We start from the raw sequence: 25209 nt of genomic DNA, 5'->3' as shown, positions 1-25209 counted from the left end.
TTTAGGCCCTTGTGATAGTAGTAAAAATAGGTGCAAACGATTTCTGTGTCAGTACTAATTTAGGCATTAGTCGCCCTATTGTGCTACAGTGTTGTACTCTGTTTCACTTGCAGCTATAAGATTGTGGTAGGCCACAGTGCGATAAGGGGCACAAAAATTGTTTGCAGCTGTTATATCCGTTATGTCCTACTTTTCAGGGAATGTTAAACTGAGAACACACATCTGACATAACCAGTAATCATGTTATGAAATGTTAGCTCCTGACTGAATGCTCAAAGCTTAAAGAGGTCTAGTGACAGCTCCTTCATATTCACAATTTATAGACATTAAGCTCTGCAACAAGTGGGTTGGAATCCAAGTACACCCTGTGACAATTTGAGGGTCTTTAATTTGTGTGCTAACACAAACGCCAGTCCACACCCCCTTCTATGGCGGCTGCACTAAAAGGGTTATCGCTCAGTCCCACCTACTTCAGCGCATACATGATCCTTCTGGCCAACGTAAACCGCGCGCATGACATCAACATCCTCTCCTACGCAGATGACACACAACTCATACTTTCCCTCTTGGATAAGATCCCTACAAAAGAAATAAGTTCACCGCCTGCATATCTGAAGTTTCTAAGTGGATGAGCCAACTGTCTCAATCTCAACACGAAGACAGAAGTAGAGATTTCAGCAAGAACACCTCACCATGGGACTCCAACTGGTGGCCAGTCGAACTAGGACCCACACCCAACGCCAACGCCAGGAACCTTGAAATAATTATCAACATTAAACTGGAGATGACCACGAAGGTCACCGCCACCGCTGCATCCTGCTTTCACACCCTGAATATGCTCAGGAAGGTCTTCTGACGGCTTCCAAGCAACTCTAGAAAAAGTGCCACTCCTGCCCTGGTTTTATGGAGTTTGGCCACTGAAACAGGATTATTGCTGTTTCATGGGTGCTGACGTAAGGCAAGTTCACAAAGAAAGGGAATTCTGTTTTCTTTGTTTACAGACTTGGGAAAGCATTTCCTACAGCGAGTGTGAATAGTGGCCAAATATTGACACTTCTATAGCTGTTTACTGCTGCTGCTATTTGTACTTCTTTGATTTTATTTAACCAAGCAAGATGACAAAAGGTTGGAAACTGAATGGCAAATAGGGCGAGTTCAGTTTCTCACATACAACTACGTATCTGATGGACTAGCACGGCTGAAAGAGAGTCAGACACATATCAGACACATCGTTGACTAATGAGGGCTGTGAAAGGATAAAGGGCAGGGGCCAGAGTCCGTCATGTCAAGTGCACCTCTGATTTAACGTAGGGTTGATGCAGAGTCCGTCACATTTAAGGCACATCTCTGAAAGCCTGTTGAATACTCAGTCACATGTCAGATGTACCTGTGAATGATCAACAGGGCAAGGCCAGAGTTGGGCAAGTAGAGTTGGGTGAGCCAGTGAAGGCTCGGGCCAGATACCAGGCTCAATCAATCAGAGTTTTATAAAGTGAGCTACTCACCCGTGAGGGTCTAAAGGCACTGTGGGGGGGGGGGGAGGGAGGATTTGTGGGTGAGCGGGGTGCAGCTCCGGTTCAGTCGAAGAGCCAGGTCTTGATGTTCTTCCTGAAGGTGTGTACAGTAGGGGAGCATCTGATGGCTGTGGCTCAGCTTAGGGTCCTGTGGACCCCAAGCCCAAAACACTACATATTGACTGAAATCAACAAAGGTTTAAGGTATAAAGGGATGCCCTGCCTACATTTTGTAAATAAAAAGCTACGTTTGAAAACTAAGTTCTCTTAGAGGAACTCTGGGTCTTGTGATACTATGGTGATTTGCATGCTTTGCAGTGTGGGGATGTCTCAGAACTGGACCAGTGATACGCCCTCCTACATTGCTCTTCTGTCAGCTGTTGGCTTAGGTTCTTACTTGGTGATGGCATCATCTCGCTCCTGAATGGTCAAATGGAAATTCTTCTCAGCTTGATCTTTGAGACACTGGATCTGCAGGAAGCAAAAAAGAAGATAAGTGACAGCAGCAGAAGGCAAGAAAACCTTTCACATTATTCGACACAGGCGCTGGGGGTGAAATTGGAGCATGCGGCAGCAGTTCTCTCTCAGGCCCTGAATACCATTTCTGAAAACCGAGGCGAGAATCAGGAGAGGAAAGGGATGGATGAATTACTACACCTGGGCCCTCATTACGAGTGACACAGTAACTGAAGTGGTATTTATCGCACCTGATAAAAGCCAACTTTGCGGAGTCAGAATTGATTAGGTGTGATAAATACCCCCCAGCTAGGAGTTTTTACGAAATAAAATATGGATGTTGGTTCTTACTGCTTCAAAATATACCAGTAATGGGGAAGTATACCAGGAATGTACCAGTAATGGGGAAGGGGTCTCCCATTGCCAAGGACAAGTGACCCATCAATGATTCGCTCTATTACTGCAGGATTTCTAAAGATCCGAATCCTTTACCCCCTTCTTTTTGGATCCAAAATATAAATGTTTTGGTGTATGGCAGGTAGTGGAGCACTCCAGAGTTTTCACCTTCATCCATTTGTGTCCATTGTTTTATGCATTTAATTTTTGCATTGAATGAATAAAAGGTTCCCAGTTCTTCTAGCAGAGAATGATCTACAGAAACTAACCCCCAGATTCATCAATGTCCCGATTTGCGAGTCCTTAATAGCGATTATTAAGGAATCGCTATTAAGGACTTGCAAAACGGGATTCATGTAGAAATCGCTAAATAAATTGCGATTCCTACACATTCCTTATTTGCGAGTAGCAAATTGCTAATCGCAAATAAGGAATAACTCCCCATTCATTCCTATGGGCTAAAGGCCCATAGGAATGAATGGGGAGTTATTCCTTATTTGCGATTAGCAATTTGCTACTCGCAAATAAGGATAGGATTTCAAGGGTGCCAGGGGTGTCCAAAGGACACCCTGTAGCACCCCTGAAATGTAATCTACATTGGTGTTGCGCACACACATGTCCAAAGGACATGTGTGTGTGTGTAACATGCAACTTAGAAAAATGCATTTAAATGCATTTTTCTAAGTTTTCGCTATTTACCACGAGGTTTGACCTCGCGGTAAATAGCGGCCCAAAATTGCGATTTCGCTATTTTAAAATGGTTCATGAATTGCATTTAAGGAATCTCAAATAGAGATTCCTTAAATGCAATTCCTCGCAAATGTGCGAATTCTTTATTAGCGAATTTTGCATTTGGGATGATGAATCCTAAATGCAAAAATTGCACTCGCAAAGGGCCAGATTCTATCAGCACTGCTACTGATGCTCATTGAATGATTAGTTAATTAACAACATTTCTGACCTGTTAAATATGCAGAAGAGTCTCTTGATATGGGTGCCCAAGCTGTTAACATGCATCTAAAAACCAGCTCTAAAACCCCTTCCTCTCGTCTGTCAGTGGAAGCCACTTCCAAAGAGAGAGATCTTAGTCACAGAGATCTAACTGGAAATAAAGTGAATGTAGGACACTCAGAGGAATTCTCTTCCTAGAAGGTTATCGTAGGGTGAGTGGGTATGATGTCTCTTGTTATGTGCGGCTCTCATAAAAACTCATTAGCGTGAATGACTGGATTCTAAATCCAGTAATTCACTGTCATGATGTGGCAAGAGTGGGTAACCCTGTTGCTACTTGTGAAGGAATCCAAGGTTGCTCTGGCTGATGGTGGCAGGAGCCCAGATTTTTTGTATTACAGTTGGGTCTGGGAGGAGAAGCCTTGTTACTTATTGTTTCTACGTTACTCCTCTGCTCCTGAATAGCAGTTAAAAGTGGGAGCATATGACTTTGGGGACCATGCATTGTATAGAATTATTGATGGGTAAAAAGGGAATTAGATAGGTTTTCACCTTGGGCTCTGAGTGACAACTCAAGCTTCGCTCAGGTTGTCAGTTTTATGGCATTCTGAATCCCTTGGTGAAAAATATCCCACTTATTCAATGTTAACCAACTTTAATTCTGTATATTAAGGTATGCCCTGGCAAGCCCCTGAAGGCACTTGAACATCCACTCATGAAATGGAAGCTGTCATGTGGCGGGGCACACACAAAGGTTGAAGAAATGTTGCTGCAATGTTGAATAAGACTCGACACATTTAAATACACAGTTAGGGAAGGCCAGATTTACTGCACTCCACGTAGTAGCATTTGTGGGTCAACACCTATAGTTCTGTTTAAGGATGTACAGTCTATCTATGGACACCTTGAGTCCCCTGTACCTAAAGTATAGAATGCTAAGGTATGCTCCATGTCGAACTTTAAGAGGCTTGACAAATCTCTTTATGTTCTGGTCAGTGGCAGTGAGTCTGCGCTTTCTCATTGCATGCCCACAGTGTATGGAACACTTTTTTTGCAGTTTTATAGAGCGAAAACCTGGTCCCAGGGCATTAAACCGTTTTACATGCACACCTGATTACATTACGCATGGTCAGATTTAAATTTTTAGGCAAAACTCACTCGAAGTTGAGCCGACTCCAGAAGACAGCCATGATTCCTCGGTTCCAAAATAGGGAACTCTGGCCATTAGGCCACATCTCCTCCCTTCTTTGCCTTGACTTCTGAAAAGCTATGTGCATATCAAGTGAATTCTTCCTCAGTTTAAAAGTAATAAGCACCTCGCACAAATAGACTTCGTCACAGATCAAGGGTGAAAGGTCAGTTCCTTATGCAGCTGAGGTATCGCTCAGGTTAGAGATGACAGGACAATTACTTAGAGTGTAGCTCCCATTCAGGACAGAAGTGACTATTAACTGACATTGTGCAGTATGACCACTCTCCAGGAGAAAGGTCGAAGATGGACAGCTCAGCAAAGGGAAGTATCATGGAAGCCATAGAAGTGAAGGGCCAAGCATCCTATATAGAAATAAGGAATGCATTCAGCAGAAGAGCTGTCTCTTGCTCTAGTAGCGAGACTGAACCCTGAAGACATCAGTGCAGTGTCGTGGTACTGCATTGAGATTGAACCATTAGACATTAGAGCCCTCACTTGGTACCACTGTGAATATTGAACTGTAGACGGCATTGCTGTCTCTTGGCAAGTCAGTGTGGTGAACCCTTTGACACCAAGAGTTACTTCTTGGTATACTAGTGACAGTGAACCCTTCAACAGGAGGATCTTCTCTTGGGTTAGCAGTGGGAATGGACTCTTAGGGTAGGATTTATAGATTGATGGGTGGGTACTCCATCACAAGCTGGACAGATAGCCCACCCGCCTTAATACAAGTGCATTATATCCCAATGCACTTACAATAAGGCAGGCAGGTTATCTGTTATTTTGGGTTCGAGTACCAGTTTACCAAACTCTCAATCAGGCCCTTAGACAGCAAGGCTGTCTCTTGGCATTGCAGTCAGGTTGAGTCCTCGAAGTGTCAAGTCATCTGTTGACAGAAAAGAAACTGCACCCATACTACATCAACTTTCTATGAGATAGAAGTACCTTGGACAACAAAAATGTCCCTTCACCATATTTTGCTGTTCCTTTTACTCTTCAAACTACCCACTCGCCTCGTAAAGTTCAGTAAAGCCAACACAACTTTCTTTTCCCCACTGATGGCCATGTTAACCGGTACAGGAGAAGCCCTATGAAAACGACATATGGCAAAGCCAATCGGTGTTGCCTTTGGGACCCATTGCCTTTGCCAGTGCCTTTAGGTGATGCTGTACAGCATGGCATGAGTGCCTAGGGCATGCCATGTGTGCCTACAAAATAATGCGGGTACCTTTTATTTTACCGATCCAAGATAGATCAGTAAGTGCCTTTTTTATAAGGCATATGGTTGGGCAGTAATTAGCTGATTGAGTCGCCCTAAGAAAAGAAAATATTTTTCAAAAAAGAAAGACGGATGTGAGTAACGGCTGGGAAACTCAGTGGGGAGTGGGTGAGGGAGTAGTAAAAGAAGCACACGTGTGAGCGCAACATGGGCAAGGTAAAAGCAGAGACAGTAACACGGAGTGTGGAGTGCAAGGTGGAAAAGCACACATGGGAGAGAGCTGGAAAACACATGCATTCTCATGGAATGCTTAGCAAAAAGAAAAAAGTATTTCCACAAAAGTGAGCAGTGAAAGTATAGGCCAGCCAGTCAGAGATGGTAAAGAGGTATTGCTCCGTGGAGGGACAAACATATGTGGACAAGCAGAGACAGGGACAGCTATTGAGTAAGAAGCAGACAATAAAGTCAATCAGTGGAAAGCAGTGGTTGGGCAGTAAACCCCTATAAATTCTTGGTAAGCTCACAATAGGCATTTTATAACCAGATAGCTTGCACTCTCTGGTAAGCTTGACTTTAAAACACACCTGTTCCTGCAGATTCTGGTTGCGTGACTGTTCACAGGTCTGGTTAGCAAGTATCCCTTCCTCCAGACTCTGTGCCAGGTCAGCCAGCATGGACTCTGCCACCATCACATAGGGCGGGACTGGCGTTCCCTCGCTGGTCTCCAACTCCTGTCGCACTGCTTGGATTTCTGCCGCGACCTAGAGAGAGAGAGTTTAATGCATCTTCAGTAGTCGCGAAAACAGTGTAGAGGGTACATTTACATAACAATCCAATACAGGACACCTTCCACAACACAATCCCAGCTTATAAAATTGTAATGTGCCTTCTTCCCTTAGACTTCACAAAGCTAACCAAGCCTGAGCACAGTCAGTTTTAGTAAGCTGCATGAATACTAGAAATCTGCAACAAATGCATGATGGTAATTATTTATTAATTTAGAAATATTCTAAATCACTACAAATCACTTAGGTCACCCCAGACTACTGGAACAGAGGAGAAAAAAGTACAATGAAACAAAAGTTCTGAAAAGACAAGAGTTAGAGTCCAGAAGAACGTGTAGAATGCACCGATATTGGACATGAGACTCCCATGAGGATGGTGGACTTAATTAAAACCCTGCTAGAAATATCTTGATTTTCAGGAGTTTCCTGCACTGAAAGTGACAAGCTTCCTTTCAGAGTTGAGGGCTAAGGTTATTCCAACATTTTGGACCATGGACCACCAAGGATTTTACACCACACTTTAGTCTCTTACAGGAATGTTGGTTTTCGGGTGTACTGCAGAGGATGGCAGTTCCTGCATGGAACACAGTGGTTTGCCAGTTTCTGGATATAGCCAGGTCCATTGCTGTGTGTATAACACAGTGCTTTGAACTTGAGTCGGAATTAAACTTGGAGTAACCGGAGAGCTTTCAGGGCTAGTATAAAATGATCAACTTTTTTGTATTGTGAGGATAAGTATTTTTGTTAGTATATTACAGTAGTCAAGTCAGACAGGAGCATGTGCTAGCCCTATTTGGTGGTTTGTTTAGTAGAGGGAGGATTCTCCAGTGGAGCAAAAGTTGTAAATTTGTTTTCTTGGTTACTGCACTGATTGGTGGAGTGAAGTTAAGGCCCCAACTGAAAAGGATGCCAGATTCCTCGCCTTTTGGGACGAGACCAGAGGGGATACTGGCCCCACTTGCAAAGCCCCTTGATATGAGGAGACCCTGAGCCAAATCCTCCTACGATTAAAACTTCTGTCTGCTGGTCTGTATCTCTGTCTTAACAGATGAGCATCTGGACATTATCCATCTACAGCTGGAATCTAACATAATGATGGTCTACTACTTGTTAAGAGGTTAAAGTAGTGTTGTGCTGTATTGCTACTGATTAATTCATGGCTATTGCAGATCTTGCTTTAAGAAGTTAATGGCACCTAGACAATGGCCTTGGGTGATGCGAGGTGTATATATCCGCACTTCCGGGATGAAGACGAACTCTTCCAAGATCAGAAAACTCGAACAACAGATGCACATTAAGGTGTGCACATCCTTGCTGAGCAACGCTGGAAATCACATGTTTCTCGGCTGACTAGGAACATCAGAAGAACCTGCAACTGAAGGGGCACCATTGACACCTACAAGACCCTTTAACCATGCGCTCACCAATGGCCTGGAACTGTGCAGTCAAAGCACACATCTAGAAGCTCCTGAAACTGTGAGGGCAACATGGGCATCAATAAGACCAGGAATTGCAGGTTCACTGCGGACAGTCATTAAGAACCAGGAACCGAGGGGACACCCTGGATCCCAGCAAGAAACTGGCACTGTGACCTCAAAATACATTTCCACCAATAATATATAAAATAGATGTCCATGCGGATCTGAAACTGTGGGGTTACAAGGGACATTCACACCGAACTTGTGGGACCAACATGTTATGTTATGTTATTGATTATATCTAAAGCGCACATTCAGCAACCGGTCTCTTGGCGCTGGGTTGCTAATACAGCCGTGGTCCCTGGTTATTGGTAAGCCTATTTGAACAATCATGTCTTCAGAAGCTGTCTGAATCTGGTATAGTTTTCAGTGGACTTAAGGTCCACTGGCAGAGTATTCCAGACTCATTGAGCAATGACGGAAAACCTATGTCCTCCAGTCCGTTGTTTTTTACACAAGGGGACCACCAGATAATGTAGATGGCTATCCTCAACATGGTCTCCCACTCCCAGCTCCACCATACCTGCTGCCGCTCGCTGCACCAGCTCTCCCGCTCCATACTTTGCTCCATCTCGGACAGAAGGGAGGTATCCTGGGGCCCAGAGTGACTGAGGAAGGCTTCCTCCTGAAGCTCCTCCAGCTCAGCGCGGAGCGACCGGTTCAGAATCCGCATATCTTCTGAGTCACGCTGAGACTGGATAAGCTGCAAGAGAGGGCATCAGACATCATGTGAGCTGAAAAAGAGGCACTAAAGAAAGGAAGCATGAGGTGGATGTGTCTGTGTCTTTCTTGTACATGGGAGAGAACTGAGCTCCATATATATTCACTCTTTGACTTAGCCTCAAACACTGTTCAAGCAGTGGAGCCAAGCTCCTTGGAAGAAACATGGCCTACTTAGGGGAAAATCTTCATCGCCTCCAGGTGAGTCAAAGGTGATAAAGTTAAACAGAAGGGAAAGGAATAAAGGGAGTAGCAGGTCATCAGCTTCAAAGTCCTGAGTTTAGCTTGGGCTCAACGTCTCCATGGACACCATCTAGGCAAATACCCTCAATGGAGTGGGCTGGACTCTTGCTCTGTGGCAGTGGTAAAAAAATATCCTCAAAAATGTGAACTGAGCAGTGATTTCCTGGAGGCCTAACTAGCACGTGACATGGAGACTGAATCCCAGGGGAGTTATTCTGATAATGGCTAAAGCATCTAATGATAGCTGAATTTTCGGGGTAGCGTATAAAATAGTTAAAACACCCTCTTTACTGGGTGAACAACCTTTACAACGCAACTTTTACATCGCAGAGCCTTTACAACGCAACCATTACAACGCAAACTATTACAACGCATTGCTCTGGGGGGGCGCTATAGGATAGGGAATAGGTTAATTTACTATTCAATAACCTTCCCTAGTGTCCACGGGGACTGGAGTTGGAATAGTAAATTAAACTATTCACTATCCAGCACACCAAAGCACTATGCGTTGTAATGGACTGCGTTGTAATACTTGCGTTGTAAAGGCATGCGATGTAAAAGCATGCGTTGTAATGTCATACATCCTCTTTACTGACTTGTAATCACCCTGTCGCGCACCTCTCTCGCCTGAACAATTCCCTTGACTTGAACTTCCTGTTAGCTTTAGTAATAACACAGGAGGCATTGTGGGTAAGCCAGTGTGCACTTCTCTACTAAGGGGTGGGGCAGTTTTTTTAGGTCAAGCCTACCGCAGCGCGCATGCACTGCTCTAGGAAAACGACCTCTTGGAATCACTCTGGACTTTTCACATGCTCGTGCGTGTGGTTTTCTTTTGTCTGCATTTTTTTCTTATAGGCTTTGCTTGCATCTTTCTATAAAAGGCAGCACGCAATTGGGCAAACACGGGTGCATGTCCCGACTTTCCCAGGAAATATATCCACTGACGGCCTTCGATTATGAGCAGAGGCGCCATCTGTTCGGGGTCATGTCACCATCTGTTTTTAATTAGCGCGTTCGCCCCGCTGCCGTTCTCACTCGCCTCTGCTTATCTCTCACGGCATTCTTTTTAAAATAGGAGCAATGGTCAGAGGAATTGAAAAAATCATGTGCGCTCACCAAAATAGACGGACTTGTAGCATTTTGGGCACTTGGAGGCCATAGTCCGCTGTAGGCTGCTCTCTGCACCTCTGGCTGCCTCCTCTCTCTCCACGCCTCCTGCACTCTTGACTATTCTAACTGATTTCAGCACCGCTGTGTACCTTCAGGCCCTGCTCCAAGGCTTGCCTCGGATTGGAGGAGGTGGGGTGAGCTATGCGTGGCTCCCATCTTCGCCATCTGCATGCCCTGCTCACCGATGTTTGAGACATTCCTTCCTGGAACCTGTCCTTCACGCCAACGCCGTGCCTTGCACGGCTACCACCAGTCGTCCAGTCGTTCTAAATATAGAACTTGAACTCTTTCTTCTTAGTATAACTACCAGAATGGTCTCTGCATTTTCTCCAGTGCGTGTTGTGTTGCCTATTGCTTTAGTACCACCACTTCCTGGCAAGAAGCAGCCAAGAAGCGAAACACCAGACTTGACTACCCATGAAAATAAAAGTTGAACTGCACTCAAATATCCAGACCAACCTTAGCAACTGAACTGATGTGAGTGTCTGTGTGCCTCGCTCAATGCACCAACCTGTTCCTAGTCCTAAAATCCCCAGCACAGAGATCTGAAAGTTGGCGCCTAAGGTTGGGCTGGTGTAGGTCTTTACAAAGCTATGCTTTCCCAACTGTGCAGCAAGTCAGCTTGAGCAAAGAAGTACTTTCTCAGTCGCATTTACACAACTGTCCCACCACCATCTACATTGCCTAAGAATTAAATGAATTATTGGGAAGTTATTTTGGTGCACATTTGTGTTCAAGGGGAAGTGTAAACTCACACCACTGCGGCGTCTCAAAGGAAAAGCAGGAGCCTTTTACGGTAAGGTGGGGAGTCAGGTCAGGTTCTAGAGGGTGGGCCAGGCCCTGCCAAGATAGCCGCATGGCCCACCCAAGGCCTGATCACAAGCAGAAACCCCTTCGCCACGGGGCTAATTCTCCCGCGGCACGGCGCTGGGGGGAGGGGGCGCGCGCAGCGCCACCATGCTTGTGACGAGCTCAGCTCGTCACGCTGCACGGTGGCGCTGTGCTCATGGAGCTCGTCATGACCAAGCCCGCTTAATGGAACGCTCAGCACTGCGGGGGAATTAGCCCCGCGTGTGAAGGCCACGCGTGTCATGACGAGCTGAGCTAGTCATGAGCACACGGCAATCGTGCCTCATGACGAGCTGAGCTCGTCATGAGCACGGAAGGAGTTAATGCAAAAATCACACATGCTTAAACACTTATAAGGTCCCAAAGGCGAGACCTATTAGCTATGCCAATGCTTGTTTCTTTTGGAGTTTAAGGCAATAGAGACTGTCTCGAGGTAGACTCACTAAAGCTGTAAGGACTTGGACAAGGAAGAGGATATTATGCTGTTGGACAGAAAGAATGCATGGGTGAGAGAAATGTTTTGCTTTGTTCAGTGGATAGAGAGAAAAAAATATGTTTTGTTTTGTGTGGTTTCCACGTCATTAGCCTGTTCCCTTTTTATATTCCCTTCTTCATGCTGTACTGCGGGAATATGATGGTACTTCAAGAGTTCCTTGTTAGAGGGACTTAACTTCTAAAACAAAAGGGATAGCTGCTGTGTGTATTGTAATCAACATATTTAAAGAATATCTAAAAAAAAACAGATAAATCAGCAGGTTTTAAAGAAAAGTGAAGGTTATATTTTCAAACCTGCTGGTATTTCAGATAGCCGGCTGATTTGTATGTGTATATTCTGAATTATGTAGTACACAAACTAAACACTTGGGGGCAGTAGAGTGCTTTAGAAAGAAACAGTGTTAACATTAATACCGTAAATGGTACATTTTACACGAGCAGCGTTTCTCTTGCGTAAATTTTAAACTGAGTGTTCTGTGAAGTGGCTGGCCATGAAACTGGAATAAGAGTTCGTGGGAGGCAGTGGAAGTTCCAGATTGGTATCATGAGAAGGGCTGGGCCGTGGTTTCTGTGCATAGCTGCCAAGGTTTCGAATTGCAATGTGTGACATTTTCATAATTTCAGTAGAATTATGAGTGACATTTCAATGACTATGTGTGACAATTTCTCGCAAGCCAAATCATGCAAGTAGATAAAAAATAAATATATATATATATATATATATATATATATATATATATATATATATATATATATATATATATATATATATATATTTTTTTTTTTTTTTTTTATTTAAATAATTGCACCAATTTGAGCAACAAGGTACTCTAAGAAGATGTTACAACTGCTGAAAGCACCAGAAACTGAAGCACCCAGTTCCCTTCTAAACTGATTGTTAAACAAAACGAGGACTCACTGTAATCTGCACTACTCTCATTGAGAGTGTGCACCGCGTCACTGGAAACAAAGGAACGTTTCTGTAGATTTCAGCAAAATCAGTTTAGCAGGGTCAGATTATGTGTTCAGAAACCGGCGAAGTGTGCCTGCCACTTTCTCACCTCAAGCAAAGAAAATAACAAAATGACTGCTATAGTGGGGGCGGGGAGAGAAGGAGGCGGGTGGGGACTGTTTTAAAGATCTGATGTTCTCATTTGAAAGCACCCAACATCGTTCGATGGGGCACTGAATGCAGACTTACATTGACATTTTGAACGGGTGTTCCGCTTTAATTTCTCTTGCTCTGACAAACGTAAAATAAAAAGCATGACCTTTCTTGATACTCGGCTGCAGTAAATCTAAGGAGCAAAGGGACATCAATTTTTTGAGCACCGATTGTTTAATGATGTCAGAGGTATAAGTGATGTTTAATTTTACACTTACTTCTGTTTGAGGCATGCGACGAGCGGGGACGGTCCAGCAGCAACAGGCGCCTTCCCCCCGGGCTGGTACACACTGTCACAGTTACAGGCAGCAGACCCCCGGCCCCGAGTTGGTTAACCCCTGGGCCACGGACCAACGATTATATCTCTGCACGGAGTACATAGCAGGCCGAAAGTGGCGAGGAGCAGGGTCAAAACGGCGAGTCTGCATGCACCACTAACGCTAGTAGGCACGGGTCAGCTTCACAGAGGCCGAGACACGCATGCGGTGGTCCGAGCGGCGGGGTACTCCTCACCTCAGCTGAACCGGATCTTTTATAATATTCATCCGATCCTGCTTCAAGTTATGCCTCTGCCATGACTGACCAGTGAAAGGCGGTGTTTGCGCGCATGATTATTGCGCGTGGCGGGCAGCGGCAACCCAATAAAACGTAACTACTGATTCCCGCGCCTAGCGCCCAGAGACGGATACACTGTTGCAATCACGTGACCGACCTCACTAGGTCATGTGAATGCTGTACCCCCGGCCGGCACGCTGCAGCTGTGCTAATAATGAAAGCTGCAGCAATGAGCAACCAGGTCGGGCGCATACTCCTGACCTACCATTCAGCAATAGACTTTGCACACTACTTCAATTGCAAAGTCTGCCAGCTGAGAAGCATGCGATCCGCGCTGCGTTCTTAATGTGTTTGGCCAGGACATTGACTTCCTTGCACCGGCGGTGGTTCAAGGAGGCGCTACAAATGCGTGACCCTGCATTTTTGTGCGGTAATGCGGACCACTGCACAAAATGCGTTAGTATCACGCCTGATGCGTGATACTTGGCAGGGCTGTCTGTGTAAGGAGTGTCTCTGAGCTTCTTAGAGGACGGGGGCTCGCGATACTTGGCTTCTCTCCGTGGTACTCCGGGCATCGAGCAGGTCGTTTTCTAAGTGCACCTGACCGGCCATCTCCTGTGGCCACGTAAAGATGTTAAACACGGGGCTCACCTCCCTAAGCGGTGCCTGTCGGATGACCGGCAGCCCGCAGCAGGCATGGCTGCCTCCAGAGGGCCAAGGTGCACTGAGTACCAGGGAGGACTGGGGGGCAGATTTACAACTTCTGGTGCATCTCTGCAAATCAGGCTCACCATGGTGCAAGGAGGGGCAGATGCGTGACGTATCTGATGCCGTAAAGGTGACGCAGTGCTGGAGTCATGTCGCAAGCGCGATGCAACTCCAGCACTGCTCGGGGGTGCCCTATACTAACTGTGCTGCATCACTCCTTACGCCTGCAGGCGTAAGGTTTTTACGCAGCGGGGTAGGAAAAGTGACTGAGTAAAATCTTGTAGATTTCACTCAGCCACTTTTCCGATGCGTTCCTGGGCCGGAAAGCGCCCCCCCCCCCGCGTCAGAACGCCCACATGAAAAGCAGGTTTCATGTGGCGCAGGGCTTTACAACGGGACACATCTCCCTATATGTGTCACGTTGTAAATACCCCGCAGCATGGCGCTGGTTTTGCGCCAACGGCGGCGCAAAAGTGGCATACGGGGCTTGTAAATCTGCCCCTAAGTTTCATAGGTCTAGCCTTGGCAGCACCAAGGAATGAATTTAGGATTGGAAATCCTGCCCAAGGATGTAAGATGGTGTCCCTCCCAGGAGCTTTAGCAGTTGATGACCTACTGGCGTGATGGGCCAGGCTCTTGTTGGAAGAAGCAGGGGTGATGAGAACAGAGGGGATAGAAGAGTAGTAGAACCCCCCTCAATTCCCCCCCCCCCCTTCCGCCGCTGAATCAAAAGTGAGGGAGAGGTATGAACCTGTATGATACACAAGAAAAACGGACTAAACAAACTTAATACAGAAAGACCAGGAATTTTACAAAACTGTAAGAACTGGGTGAGGCACGAAAGTTTTTTGAGGGTGTATTTCCTATAGTCTGTTATTTTCATACTGATCACATAGGACCTTTTTGCTAAGGCCTTCTAACCCTCCACGTTATTTAGGGTTCACTTGGGGACTCACCAGACCCGATACTGTTCGGGCTGATGAACTATGGTTAACCATGTGATTTAAGGGGCCGCCTTAGAGTTTGGGTACTCCATCAGGGTGGTGGAGGGCATTGCCCCCAGCATCCTGAGGGACCTCCACACACCATATTTAGAGCCCCGCGGAACACAAACACACTAGAGTTATTTCCCATGGTGTGAGGATCAGTTTTAGGTCGAGCATTCGAGACCTCTTCTATATACTTTAGTATATACTTATATGTGTATGTACTTGGTGGGCTCTGCAGATCAGCCCTAGGACTTGTCTGCTTCCACTTAGGGACTTTTTTCTGTTCAACTGCTTCTATTTCATTGTCTTGATAGAAAACGACCAGCAGAGGTCAGTAAAATACCAGAATAGCTTTCTGCTGAGGGACTTCTTTTTTCGGGCAACTGCCTCTAATTAACTTTCTTGATAGAAAACAACCTGCAGAGGTCAGTAAAATACCAGAATCACTTAAGCATTCTCTAGAATCCAGTCCATAGAAATTATCTTCCACGAGCACCCCTAGACAATAATATTTTTTTCAAATCTTGTATTTTCAGTGATAGGACCACTGATGGCCCTGATTTTATATTAAAAAAACAGAGCTTTCGACTAAACCATTTCCCGCTGAAAAGCAATATTTCTCTCCATGTGTTCCCATACCTGGTGTGTCACGCAGTTTGGTGCTTACTTTCTCTCCATGTTAAAGAGCAGTAGATGTTTCAGCACCCAGGCTAATGTGCTGCACAGCTAAATACATACAAAGTCCCAAGGCGAGACAGTTTGCATTGCAAATGCTTGTTTTCACTGTCCCTGACCCCCGGTATTACTTGGAGGGGATGGACAGCAAAAAAGCCATTTGATCACCTACTCTTAAATGGGCAGGCGGGTGGAGGTGAACATCCGACGGCTCGTACTCAATCAAGCCGCCAGAGGAGTAGGTCAGCGACGGACCCAGAGTAGGCACCAACGTCGACATTCTTAGGGTCCGCCCTCCTCTAAATCAGGTGGTTGGACCTTAAGTTTGGCAACAATGGCACTCCAAGCTTTGCGACAGAACATGCTCTCTGCCAAACTCTTATCAGCCCCTAAGTCCTTGGCTTGACCATCACAAACGGTCACAACATTCAAGAATGAATGGTGGGCTACCAGAGTCCAGCTCACCTGCTCCATCACCTGGCGGCTTCGTTCCTCCAGTGATAGCACCTTTGTCCTCAGCCCTTCCACCTGGGCCCGCAGCGCTTCGTTCTCTTGCACCGCAGAGCACACCTGCTGCTCCAAGTCCAGCTTTTGATGCGATTCCCGCTCCACCTACAGAGACCAGTAACGGAAAACATACTTAGCAAAGCTTGTATTGAAAATGACACTACCTGCTGAAACGCTTTGACGTTTGGAGCAACTAAGTATAAGCGCCTATGACTGCTTTTTTGGCAATCTAAACTCTGTTTAGGCGCTATGGTCATTTCTGCGGCCCTAGCCCACGGTCTCCTGGTGTATTTTATGATGCCCAAAGGATCCCAGCCTCCGCCATCCAGCCAAGAGTTAATTCAGCAGCACCCCAGCCCCTCCCGCTAACATGGAGACTTATGGCGGATATTGATCCATCCGTCCAAAGATCCCTCTACTTCTTTATTATTCACAGAGTTGATCTTGGAAGGTACAAGCTTCAAGGGACATAAACAGCCGATATATTGACATGGCGGACCCAAACACTGAAGGGTACATTGAAAACACCTAACACCACATATTTACATCTAGACAATAAATAACAAGATACAATTTAGTATGAATACAATCCACTGAAAACAACAAACAGCATGAACTTCAACCTTTAGAAAGTGCAAAACCTGCAGAGACCGAGACTGCAGAACCCACAGACCAAGGCACATGTCTGAACAGAGATGACACACTACAGAGAAACAGGCACCCCTGCTCAACAACGTCTTTTGTCATGGCTGGGAGTACGTGTCAAGGTATGTGGGCTGGTGGGGGGGTCTCTAAATAATCCTCGGAGTCCCTCCCCCTATTCCTGGTAAAGGTCGCACTACGGATCCGTTTAAACTTTCAGAGAGACCTGCCTGGCAACAGAAAGCTGGCACCCGTGATTGAGTGCATTATTGAAAGGGATTAGAGAGCAGAATTTTATACAATAAATGTGAGAAAATATATTTGTCATCTGGTGATACATTTGTTGTACACAAGGCTTGCGGCATTAATACGTTTGAAGACCATTGTCCTAGACACTGAGGGCTCCAAGATCAGTATTCAGAAAGCACCCAGAATTAACGAGAATGTGCCCAAGATCCAGTCTCATACAATAAAGCGGCCCTCTTATGCTCTCCACCCTAGAACGGCCTTGATTTCAATGTAGTGGCAGAAGTGAACACCCTTTGGTTACCACATCGTCACTGCCAAGTGGTAGGGCTGAGCTTTACACCCTCCTGGGGCACCTGCATAACCCGTCTTACTGCTAAGACCACATGACGTGCTCTGAGGCTGCCCGCGGCCCATGCAGGGGGCCGCCATAGGAGGGCGGCCACCTTAGTGCCACGTTGGGCACAAACCCGACCGGTCTAGTGTTTGGACCCCCCTGGGTCCAGCTCTACCGGTCGTCATTTCCGGCGCGCCAGTGGGCGGGGGGCCAGTTTTATCTACCTCCCCCACCCATCCGGTGATCCTTTTGCACCGAGGTACCACAATCCCCCAAAATGGTTAGCACCGATTGGTTAGGCCACGGTGCAATTTGGCTCATCAGGTGGGCAGGGCAGCTAAGGGGTGTCACTGCTGCCTGCCCTTGAATCGTCCATAAGTTGACCAACCATGTTGGCATATTTTTTTTTTTTTTTATAAATCTCTTTTATTGAAAAAGAAAACAAATTAGCCACACTTGATAATAAAATAATACAGTGCATGCAGCATGTCCAATCTTTTCGTTTTGCAGACCAGCATAACCATACAGTACAGGTTAACAAATCAAATTTGCGACCACGCTATGGTGAAGTGGCCTTCACACCTACATGGGGGGATGATGGGTCAAGTGGTGCACATAAAATCCCTCTGTGTTTATTCTAATCCCCCCAAATCTTGGTCCATTTATGTGGGCACCCTCTCCCCTCATATATTACCTTTTCCGTCTGTATGCACCATACAGACGGATCGGCCTCCCAGTCTCGGAGTTTTGGCACAGTGACTCCCTTCCAGGTCCTTAAAATGTTACGTTTTGCCACCACATTGCTCAAGGCGACCCAGGTCCTTTCTTTTGCCGTCAAATCAGTTGCCTCCCATATATTAAGAAGACATAGCCGGGGTGTGACTTCCATAGATTTCCCACACACTTCCCACATTTTAGCTGTCACTTTCCCCAATACACTTGACCCATCAGGCAGTCCCACCACTGGTGTAGATATGTTCCCTCTTGACCACAGCCTCTGGGGCATAATGGGGAGCTCAAAATACCCATTTAAACCAACATCATGCTTATGTAGTATACTCTGTGTAGGAGTGTAAGCTGAATTAATTTGAACCTGGACAGAATTGCCACCTCCCCAGGTGACACCAGTGCCTCCTGCCAGTCATCATCATCTAAATCTCCCACATCCTCTGCCCATTTGACCCTAGTTTTCTCTAGCGCATCTGGTGTATTTTTTAGTATCTTACTGTAAGTCAAGGAAATTGCTTGGTCTTTGAGGTAATCATCAAGGAGTCTATCTTCTAAGGGCGAGGCGGCCGGTAGATCTGTACCCCTCGGAATAGTCCTGTGCAACGCCTTCCTGACCTGCAGGTATCGAAAGGTCTCCCCCCACACTCAACTTGTAGTCACGCTGTAGTTCTCCAAAGGGAACTACCTTACCTCCCACCCAAACATCTCTGACCCTTGAGAGTCCAATCATATCCCATTTGTCAAATCCAGCACAATTTGCCAAAATCCCAAACCGGTCCGTCTTCAATAGGGGGGAGGCCTGTGTAATCTTGTTTTTCCATCCCAATGCGGACGTGGCCGCCTGCCAAAGCATGACTGTGGTCGCCGTTGGAGTATACAGTGGACTATGTGCCTTTCCCCCATACAATGCCCTCTGATATGTCCCTGGTGTCATATTATAACTGTCCATCCTGTAGGCAGGATCAGTTATCGGCCAATGAGTTAACATATTTCTTATGCAAAATAAACCTGCAGCAATATTTTCTCGAACTACTGTGTCTTGTGTGTTCTTTATTTGGTATTGCTGTGTTTATGGGGGTGAGTTCCCAATATTGGCCCTATGCTGGTCTCCCAGGCTGCATGCTGTTTTCTTAATCTTTTTTTCTTTTCTGTTTGGAGTCATTGTTCATCTCCTGTCAACCTCGTTCATGATTCTTTCTGTTCAGCCCTTATCCTCCCATTTATTGCATTTATTTCCCTGTCCATTCTTTTAATGTTTACCTCCTCTTATACGCTCCTTATCTTCTTATACGCTCCTTATCTAACATGATCTTTTTTGCTCTGTATGTCCTATTGAGTTCATGTTTTCTCCTTTGTCTTCATTTATGTCTGTATTTGTCATTGTTTTGTTACCTTTCCTGGCTCAGTCATTTTCCTGCACTTACTTTTACCTTTTTACTTTTTGTGCTCATCTGGTTTTTTTTTTTTACCATTTTCATTCTCTTTGCATGTTTTTCTTATTTTCTCATCGGTTCCTTTTCTGTTGTTCTGTCACTTTTCCTGCTATTTTCTCTCCTTTACTCTAGTTCTCCCCTTTTCCTTTCCATCTCCTCACATGGGCTGAGGCCCGTCTTTGAGGTGTCGAGCACTTCACTCCCCGCACATATCACTCCCACCTATGCTCCAGTATCATATTCAAAAGATCTCACGATCTCAAGGAATTGTAGCCAGGTGTCAGGGCGAGGGGTGATCTTCTCATGGCAACCTACTTCTCCTGGAAATACATGGATTTTACTACATTCTCTGGCATCCGTACGCGTATTGAAAGCATCAGTAACATACACTGGGACAGCAGCACATCTTCTAAGTCATGTTTACATTTCCAGGTAACTCCTCCCCTCAATCAACCCAAACCACGCCTACTCACAGGAAAATGTTATAACCAAACCTATGTGCATTACTAGGTACTTCTTTTCTACACCGCGTAGTTCCAACCGGCCTTCCAAGGGACGCAACAGGACCCTGCCGCGTGGAGTGGGTCGCCCTTGATTGGGCGCCCATTTAGTGAAAAGCTTGTGTGTATCTGAACTATAGAAGTCTAAGGACACCCTCATTTTGCAAGGGCGGCCTATCATTTTGCGTTACGCCACTGAGCCTTCCCTGTGCGTGGCATAAGCTACAGGTCCCTACACCATGCAGGCTTTCTGCACTGTGGTGATATTCTTCATGTATCAGTCCTACGACTCACCTGTTCCTGCAAGGACAGAATCCGAGCTGCATCCCACTTCTCTGTCAGAGCCCGGTCCTGGCGTTCAGCTCTCAGATCAGAAACTTCAGCTGTAAGCCCTCTTTCAACCTGCAGCGCCTGCAAACAAAAACCCACGTGATCAAAGCAATGCGCAGTAAAACAGCAGAAGGACTTATGTTTGGCCCTGCTAGTTTTTTGAAGGGCCTCAAATCAGAGTTGGTGGAAAAAAATCAGGCAAACTGCAGAGAGAAACACCTTCTCAGCATGGCACCCCATCCTCTGCAGCACCTACAAGCATCCAACTCAGCGCCAGTAACACACACCACCAACCTAATCCACCTCACATGACACAGTTTACCCAAAGCGCCTCATGCTCATCGCTCATCGAAGCCCACAAAACCACTCTCCACACCATAGATGCTGTGGACGCCATCAACCACGCATGGTCTTACCACGGAAATATGACACACTCAAACCTCTTCACGTATGCTCGGTATTCTCACCCTTGCTGGATACAATAGACAGCACAATGACCACCCAGGCAGGACCACCATTGGTGTGGCAGGCCGACACAAAACAACTTAGCACTGAATCTTGTAAGGCACACCCTCAAACACCTCAGTTGAATTACCCACCTGACTATTCCCCCTACCCCTCGCAGACGCTGCCCTTCCAATTCATCTATGGACCATCAGGAGCAAACAAATGCCTTGTTAGTGATGTCACATGCCCGGTCTCAAGCACAACCCTAAAGCCTACAAAATGGCATGATCAACCTGGACTTCAACCTCCCAGTTCGCCATACCACTAAGAACCTAAAGAAATGAACAGAAAGTATATGGGTCCAGACTCTTCCACGTTTGATTACTTATTGGGCTGAGCCATTTTTATTATATTGGCAACCCAGTCTCTTCTTACTAGTTTTCAGAGTGGGGGCCTATAGTCTGAGGTAATCAGTGGTGCCACACATCACCCACTTGTTTACAAATCTCAGTGTACTGTGAATACAAAGGTTGGCAGCTTTAAGAGCATCTTGTAGTCAGCTGCTTGGATGAGATCTAAGACACACCTCTCATATCTTGGAGTTTGAGCCTGGCAGTTCCAAAGCAGGCTCCTTTCCTCCTACTTGGCCAAATGCCCAGACAGTGAAAGGAATCTGGAGTTTTTATCGTGCCAGGCTCTTGGTCGCCAACACAGAAATAAGGAAAACTTTCCTCTGCCATAATGCAGATCAATGTTTCCATCTCAAATGGTAGCAAATGATCAACCAAGAAGGACTGCTCTCTGCTGCCCATCTGTAAAATTGGCCAGTTAGGAGGATGGGAAGCAGTGGTGGGTCCAGGCTGGAATCTTCTGAGGCTGTGATTGGAGTGGAAGGCTTCCCGTCGTTCCTACACATGTACACAGAAACTAAAAATAACATGTCTGGAACAGACCCGCAAAAGAAGTGCCAAAATATGCGGCCAGCTAGAGAATAAAGCAAACAAGCTATCTAAGTGAACATGCCCAGAAGACGGCTTGTAGATTGTCACCTCATCTACAATGGCTATACTTATTCATTTAGGAGTTTTACAAAGCTCTACATAGGCGGTTCCTAACCAGTGGTCTGGGGACCCCTTGGGGTCTGCAAAGCCTCCCCAGGGGGTCCGTGACTGCTTAGAAAATTAAATAACATTAACTGAGGAACAAAAAATGTAGAAGCAAATGGCACAACTAAAAATGTAAAAACATTCTGTAAATTTGAAGGAATCTGAAATTAGGGGCTAAAGATTAAGTTAATATCCTCAGATTGATTCGTGGGAGCAGTGCAAGTGCATCAAACAGAATATAGTATGGGCGATAAGAGGCCGCAATTAAATTTAGAGACGCTTCAACAATACAATTATAATAATATATATATATATATATATATATATATATATATATATATATATATATATATATATATATATATATATATATATTTGTTTTTGAATTAAATAAAATATTTATCATTTGTTTGATGGAAGTTCATTTCTGTATTTCTGTATTTTTTGTGTATTTTTTTGTTGTCGAATCCTCAAAAATAGTTAGACCCCAGATCCCCGGCTTCCAGTAATGACTCAGTGGGGGTCCCCGGATTCCAACAATGATGCATTGGGGGTCCCCGGGTTTCAGTAATGGTTAGTTGGAGGTCCATAGATATCAAAAGTTTAAGAACCACTGCTCTACATGTTACTCATCAGTCCTAATCCTGACAAGCAGTAAGGGCAGTGCACATCCTGGATGTCATTGCAAAAGTATCAGAACACAAATATTGTATTTGAAGTTTTAATATCGGTTTTTAATATAGTTCTGCATAATATATATATTTTTAAAGATTTTGTCATGCTTTATTACATTTTGTGTTATTGTTATTATAATTTTAATGTTAATTATATGTAATACTTTTTTAGTACTAAACAGTTTATTCTATTTTTGATTTGGTAATATATTTTATTTATTTTATTTGAATTTATTTATTTATTGGCAGGTTGTTTGTGTTCGCAGGGAAGAGGGTGGGAACTTAAAAAAAACTATATATTTTAGAATCGTCAATACAAAGTTTTTATTTTATTATTTAATTTGTTAATGTGACTATGAATTATGTAAATTCTTGTATTTATCAACTATTTAATAGATGATTTAAAAAAATGATAATTGTGTTAATCAATAATTGATTAGTTATATCATTGAGTATGTAAATGATTTAACTGTTTCAAATACATTCTCTGTTCATGAAATATATTATGGTTTAGCGTTTCTATACAATAAGTGTGTAGTTTTTAAAATTGTTATGCACTATGAATTTTTCCAATACTAGTTTTGTTTTTGTGGGTGTTGGGTTTTTAGGGTAGTAACTTGGGACGTGCTATAAATAGGTATATTTGTAATGTTGTTTATCAGTAAATATTTTTTAATATTATTTTATTTATCATCTTAATTTTTAATGTAATTTTAATATATAAATCATATAATGTTATAGATTTTAATATATTTGTTGAAACATATTTTATATTCATTTTTTACCTATATTTAGATTTTTTTTGTTATTTAGGAGTGGGAATAGTAAATCAGACCTTTCAAAAGTCTAACACTTCAGTACTGTTACTCATGTTGCAGTGGGAATAGTAAATCTGACTTTTTCAAAATCCAACACTTTCTGTACCGTTTCTTTGATTGGAAGGAATAGTAAATTTCACCCCACCCCACCCAAGTGCACACTGTGCCTACATTTGCTATTTTTTTTTATCTGAAATGTTTGTATTGGTTTTATTTTTTTACATATGTTTTCATGAATTGATTTAACTTTAAAGTAGCAATAATATTTTCTACAGGTGATTAAGAAAGACACAGCCGTGATCAGCGTTTGATACAGCTGTCCACTGGTAGGTATTCACCCGGTGGACACTTGGTAAATATCCCTGATAAATGACTTTTGTAAACGATCTTAGCACCTAAGTCATAATATTGCACATTATCTGCCACACATGCTTATTGGTCACGACTGTAGATGGTTCTCTTTCCTTTGAGATGCAGTTAATTAATGTGTGATACTGCGATCCTCTGTTCCTGATGAAACTGCCACAAAACCTGTTGTCCGTTAGTAACACACTGGTCAGAGCATGTAACCATGGTTTTAATCATGCACTCTGGGTCTGTATAAATAAAAAATATATATAATTCCGTTGGACACATTTTTAGTCTAGTAGTCATGAGATCTAGTGACTAGATAGTGTAAACCTAAACAGAGGACCCAACACACTAAGCCTTAGGGATCGGTGCGGAAATACACATTAGGTTGCCCTGCTGTTCGACTCTAAATGTGGCTAAAAGTTTCTATGCAAGCATAGGACTGCGTCAATGATGCGAAGCTCAGCTAGGTGGGAATGCTGTGCAACGGCAAAAGATGACGATTGCTTACGCGAGGGGTCTCCTAACATTTTTTGCACTGCAGCCATTACGGTATGGTGCTATAATACTAGCACCCCCTATGAACCAGACTGAAATTGGTCATAGTTGGGCAACTTAAAGTAATTGAAGGGTTTGAAAGTGATAGTGTGACACATGGGTTGAGGGTTCATTATTTCAGTTGAGTTTTCGAGTGGACGGCACCACTTGTCTCTTTATTTTTTCACTCAGCTCCTTTTTGTGAGAACAATATAATTTGTGCCAATCCAGTTAAGTGGCAGTCACTACAGATTTCATTTGGTTATAACTTTGGCACCGGTTGATGAATCATAATCCAACATGAAAGGAGTCAGCAGGTTACACCTAGTGCCGCCATTTCATGTTTTGTGAAGATCCAATGGGGTAGAGGACAAAGTTAATGGGTGGGACTGTTAAACGAATATGCATAACATATGGCAGAAACTTGGAAAATGTAGCTTTCTTGTAGTATTTTTGTGCAGCTCCATCAAGGGGAAGGCTGGTTAGAAAGGAGGCAAAAAGGTATTAATTTGCGATTAAAATTGTGTGTGTGACACAAACCTGCAGACAATTTGGCAGAAACCTTAAGGGATTTGTTTTCTCTCGGTATGTCAAGCTTTGTGAGAATCTGGGGAGGGGAAGTTAAAGGGGGGGAAACATGTTCAATCGCCTATATATTTAACACTGATTTGCATTAAATGTGGCTGGAAAGTTACAGCCAATGCATATAATTAAGGTTTCTTGCAGATCCAATTAAGGGGATATACAACGGGGGTGGGGGGGCAAACAGTGTTGATTTTACTAATAACTTTTATGGCCCTGCACAACATTTGGCAGAGATTTTGCATTTATTTTCTCAATTTCATCCAGGTCCATCAAGGCGAGGGGACAGCAGACTTCAAGAGGGAGGTCGTAGAAATGTTCATCTGTTAACACATTTGGCATCATTTGATTATTCTCACAACATTTGGCAGGTGTTTAGCAGATTCAACTTTGTTAGTCATGCTACGTTT

At 44.4% G+C, this 25209-nt stretch overlaps 1 protein-coding gene across 1 annotated transcript in view; it reads right to left on the bottom strand.

Annotated features, from left to right (window-relative positions):
* The window catches only part of LOC144822240 (BICD family-like cargo adapter 1), a 105797-nt gene that overhangs the window by 4935 nt on the left and 75653 nt on the right, over positions 1 to 25209 (bottom strand). Inside the window, exons 3-7 of the mRNA XM_078679503.1 lie at positions 20249 to 20365; positions 16026 to 16172; positions 8515 to 8694; positions 6313 to 6489; positions 1912 to 1985 (exon numbers count right to left, since the gene is read on the bottom strand). Of these exons, the coding sequence (XP_078535629.1) occupies positions 1912 to 1985; positions 6313 to 6489; positions 8515 to 8694; positions 16026 to 16172; positions 20249 to 20365 (695 nt within the window). The remainder of the gene's footprint in view (positions 1 to 1911; positions 1986 to 6312; positions 6490 to 8514; positions 8695 to 16025; positions 16173 to 20248; positions 20366 to 25209) is intronic.

This window comes from Lissotriton helveticus, chromosome 3_1 (assembly GCF_964261635.1).
Source record: "Lissotriton helveticus chromosome 3_1, aLisHel1.1, whole genome shotgun sequence".
Taxonomy (NCBI): domain Eukaryota; kingdom Metazoa; phylum Chordata; class Amphibia; order Caudata; family Salamandridae; genus Lissotriton; species Lissotriton helveticus.
Note: the sequence above shows the minus strand (reverse complement) of the source record. Positions and strands in the feature narration are given on the sequence as shown.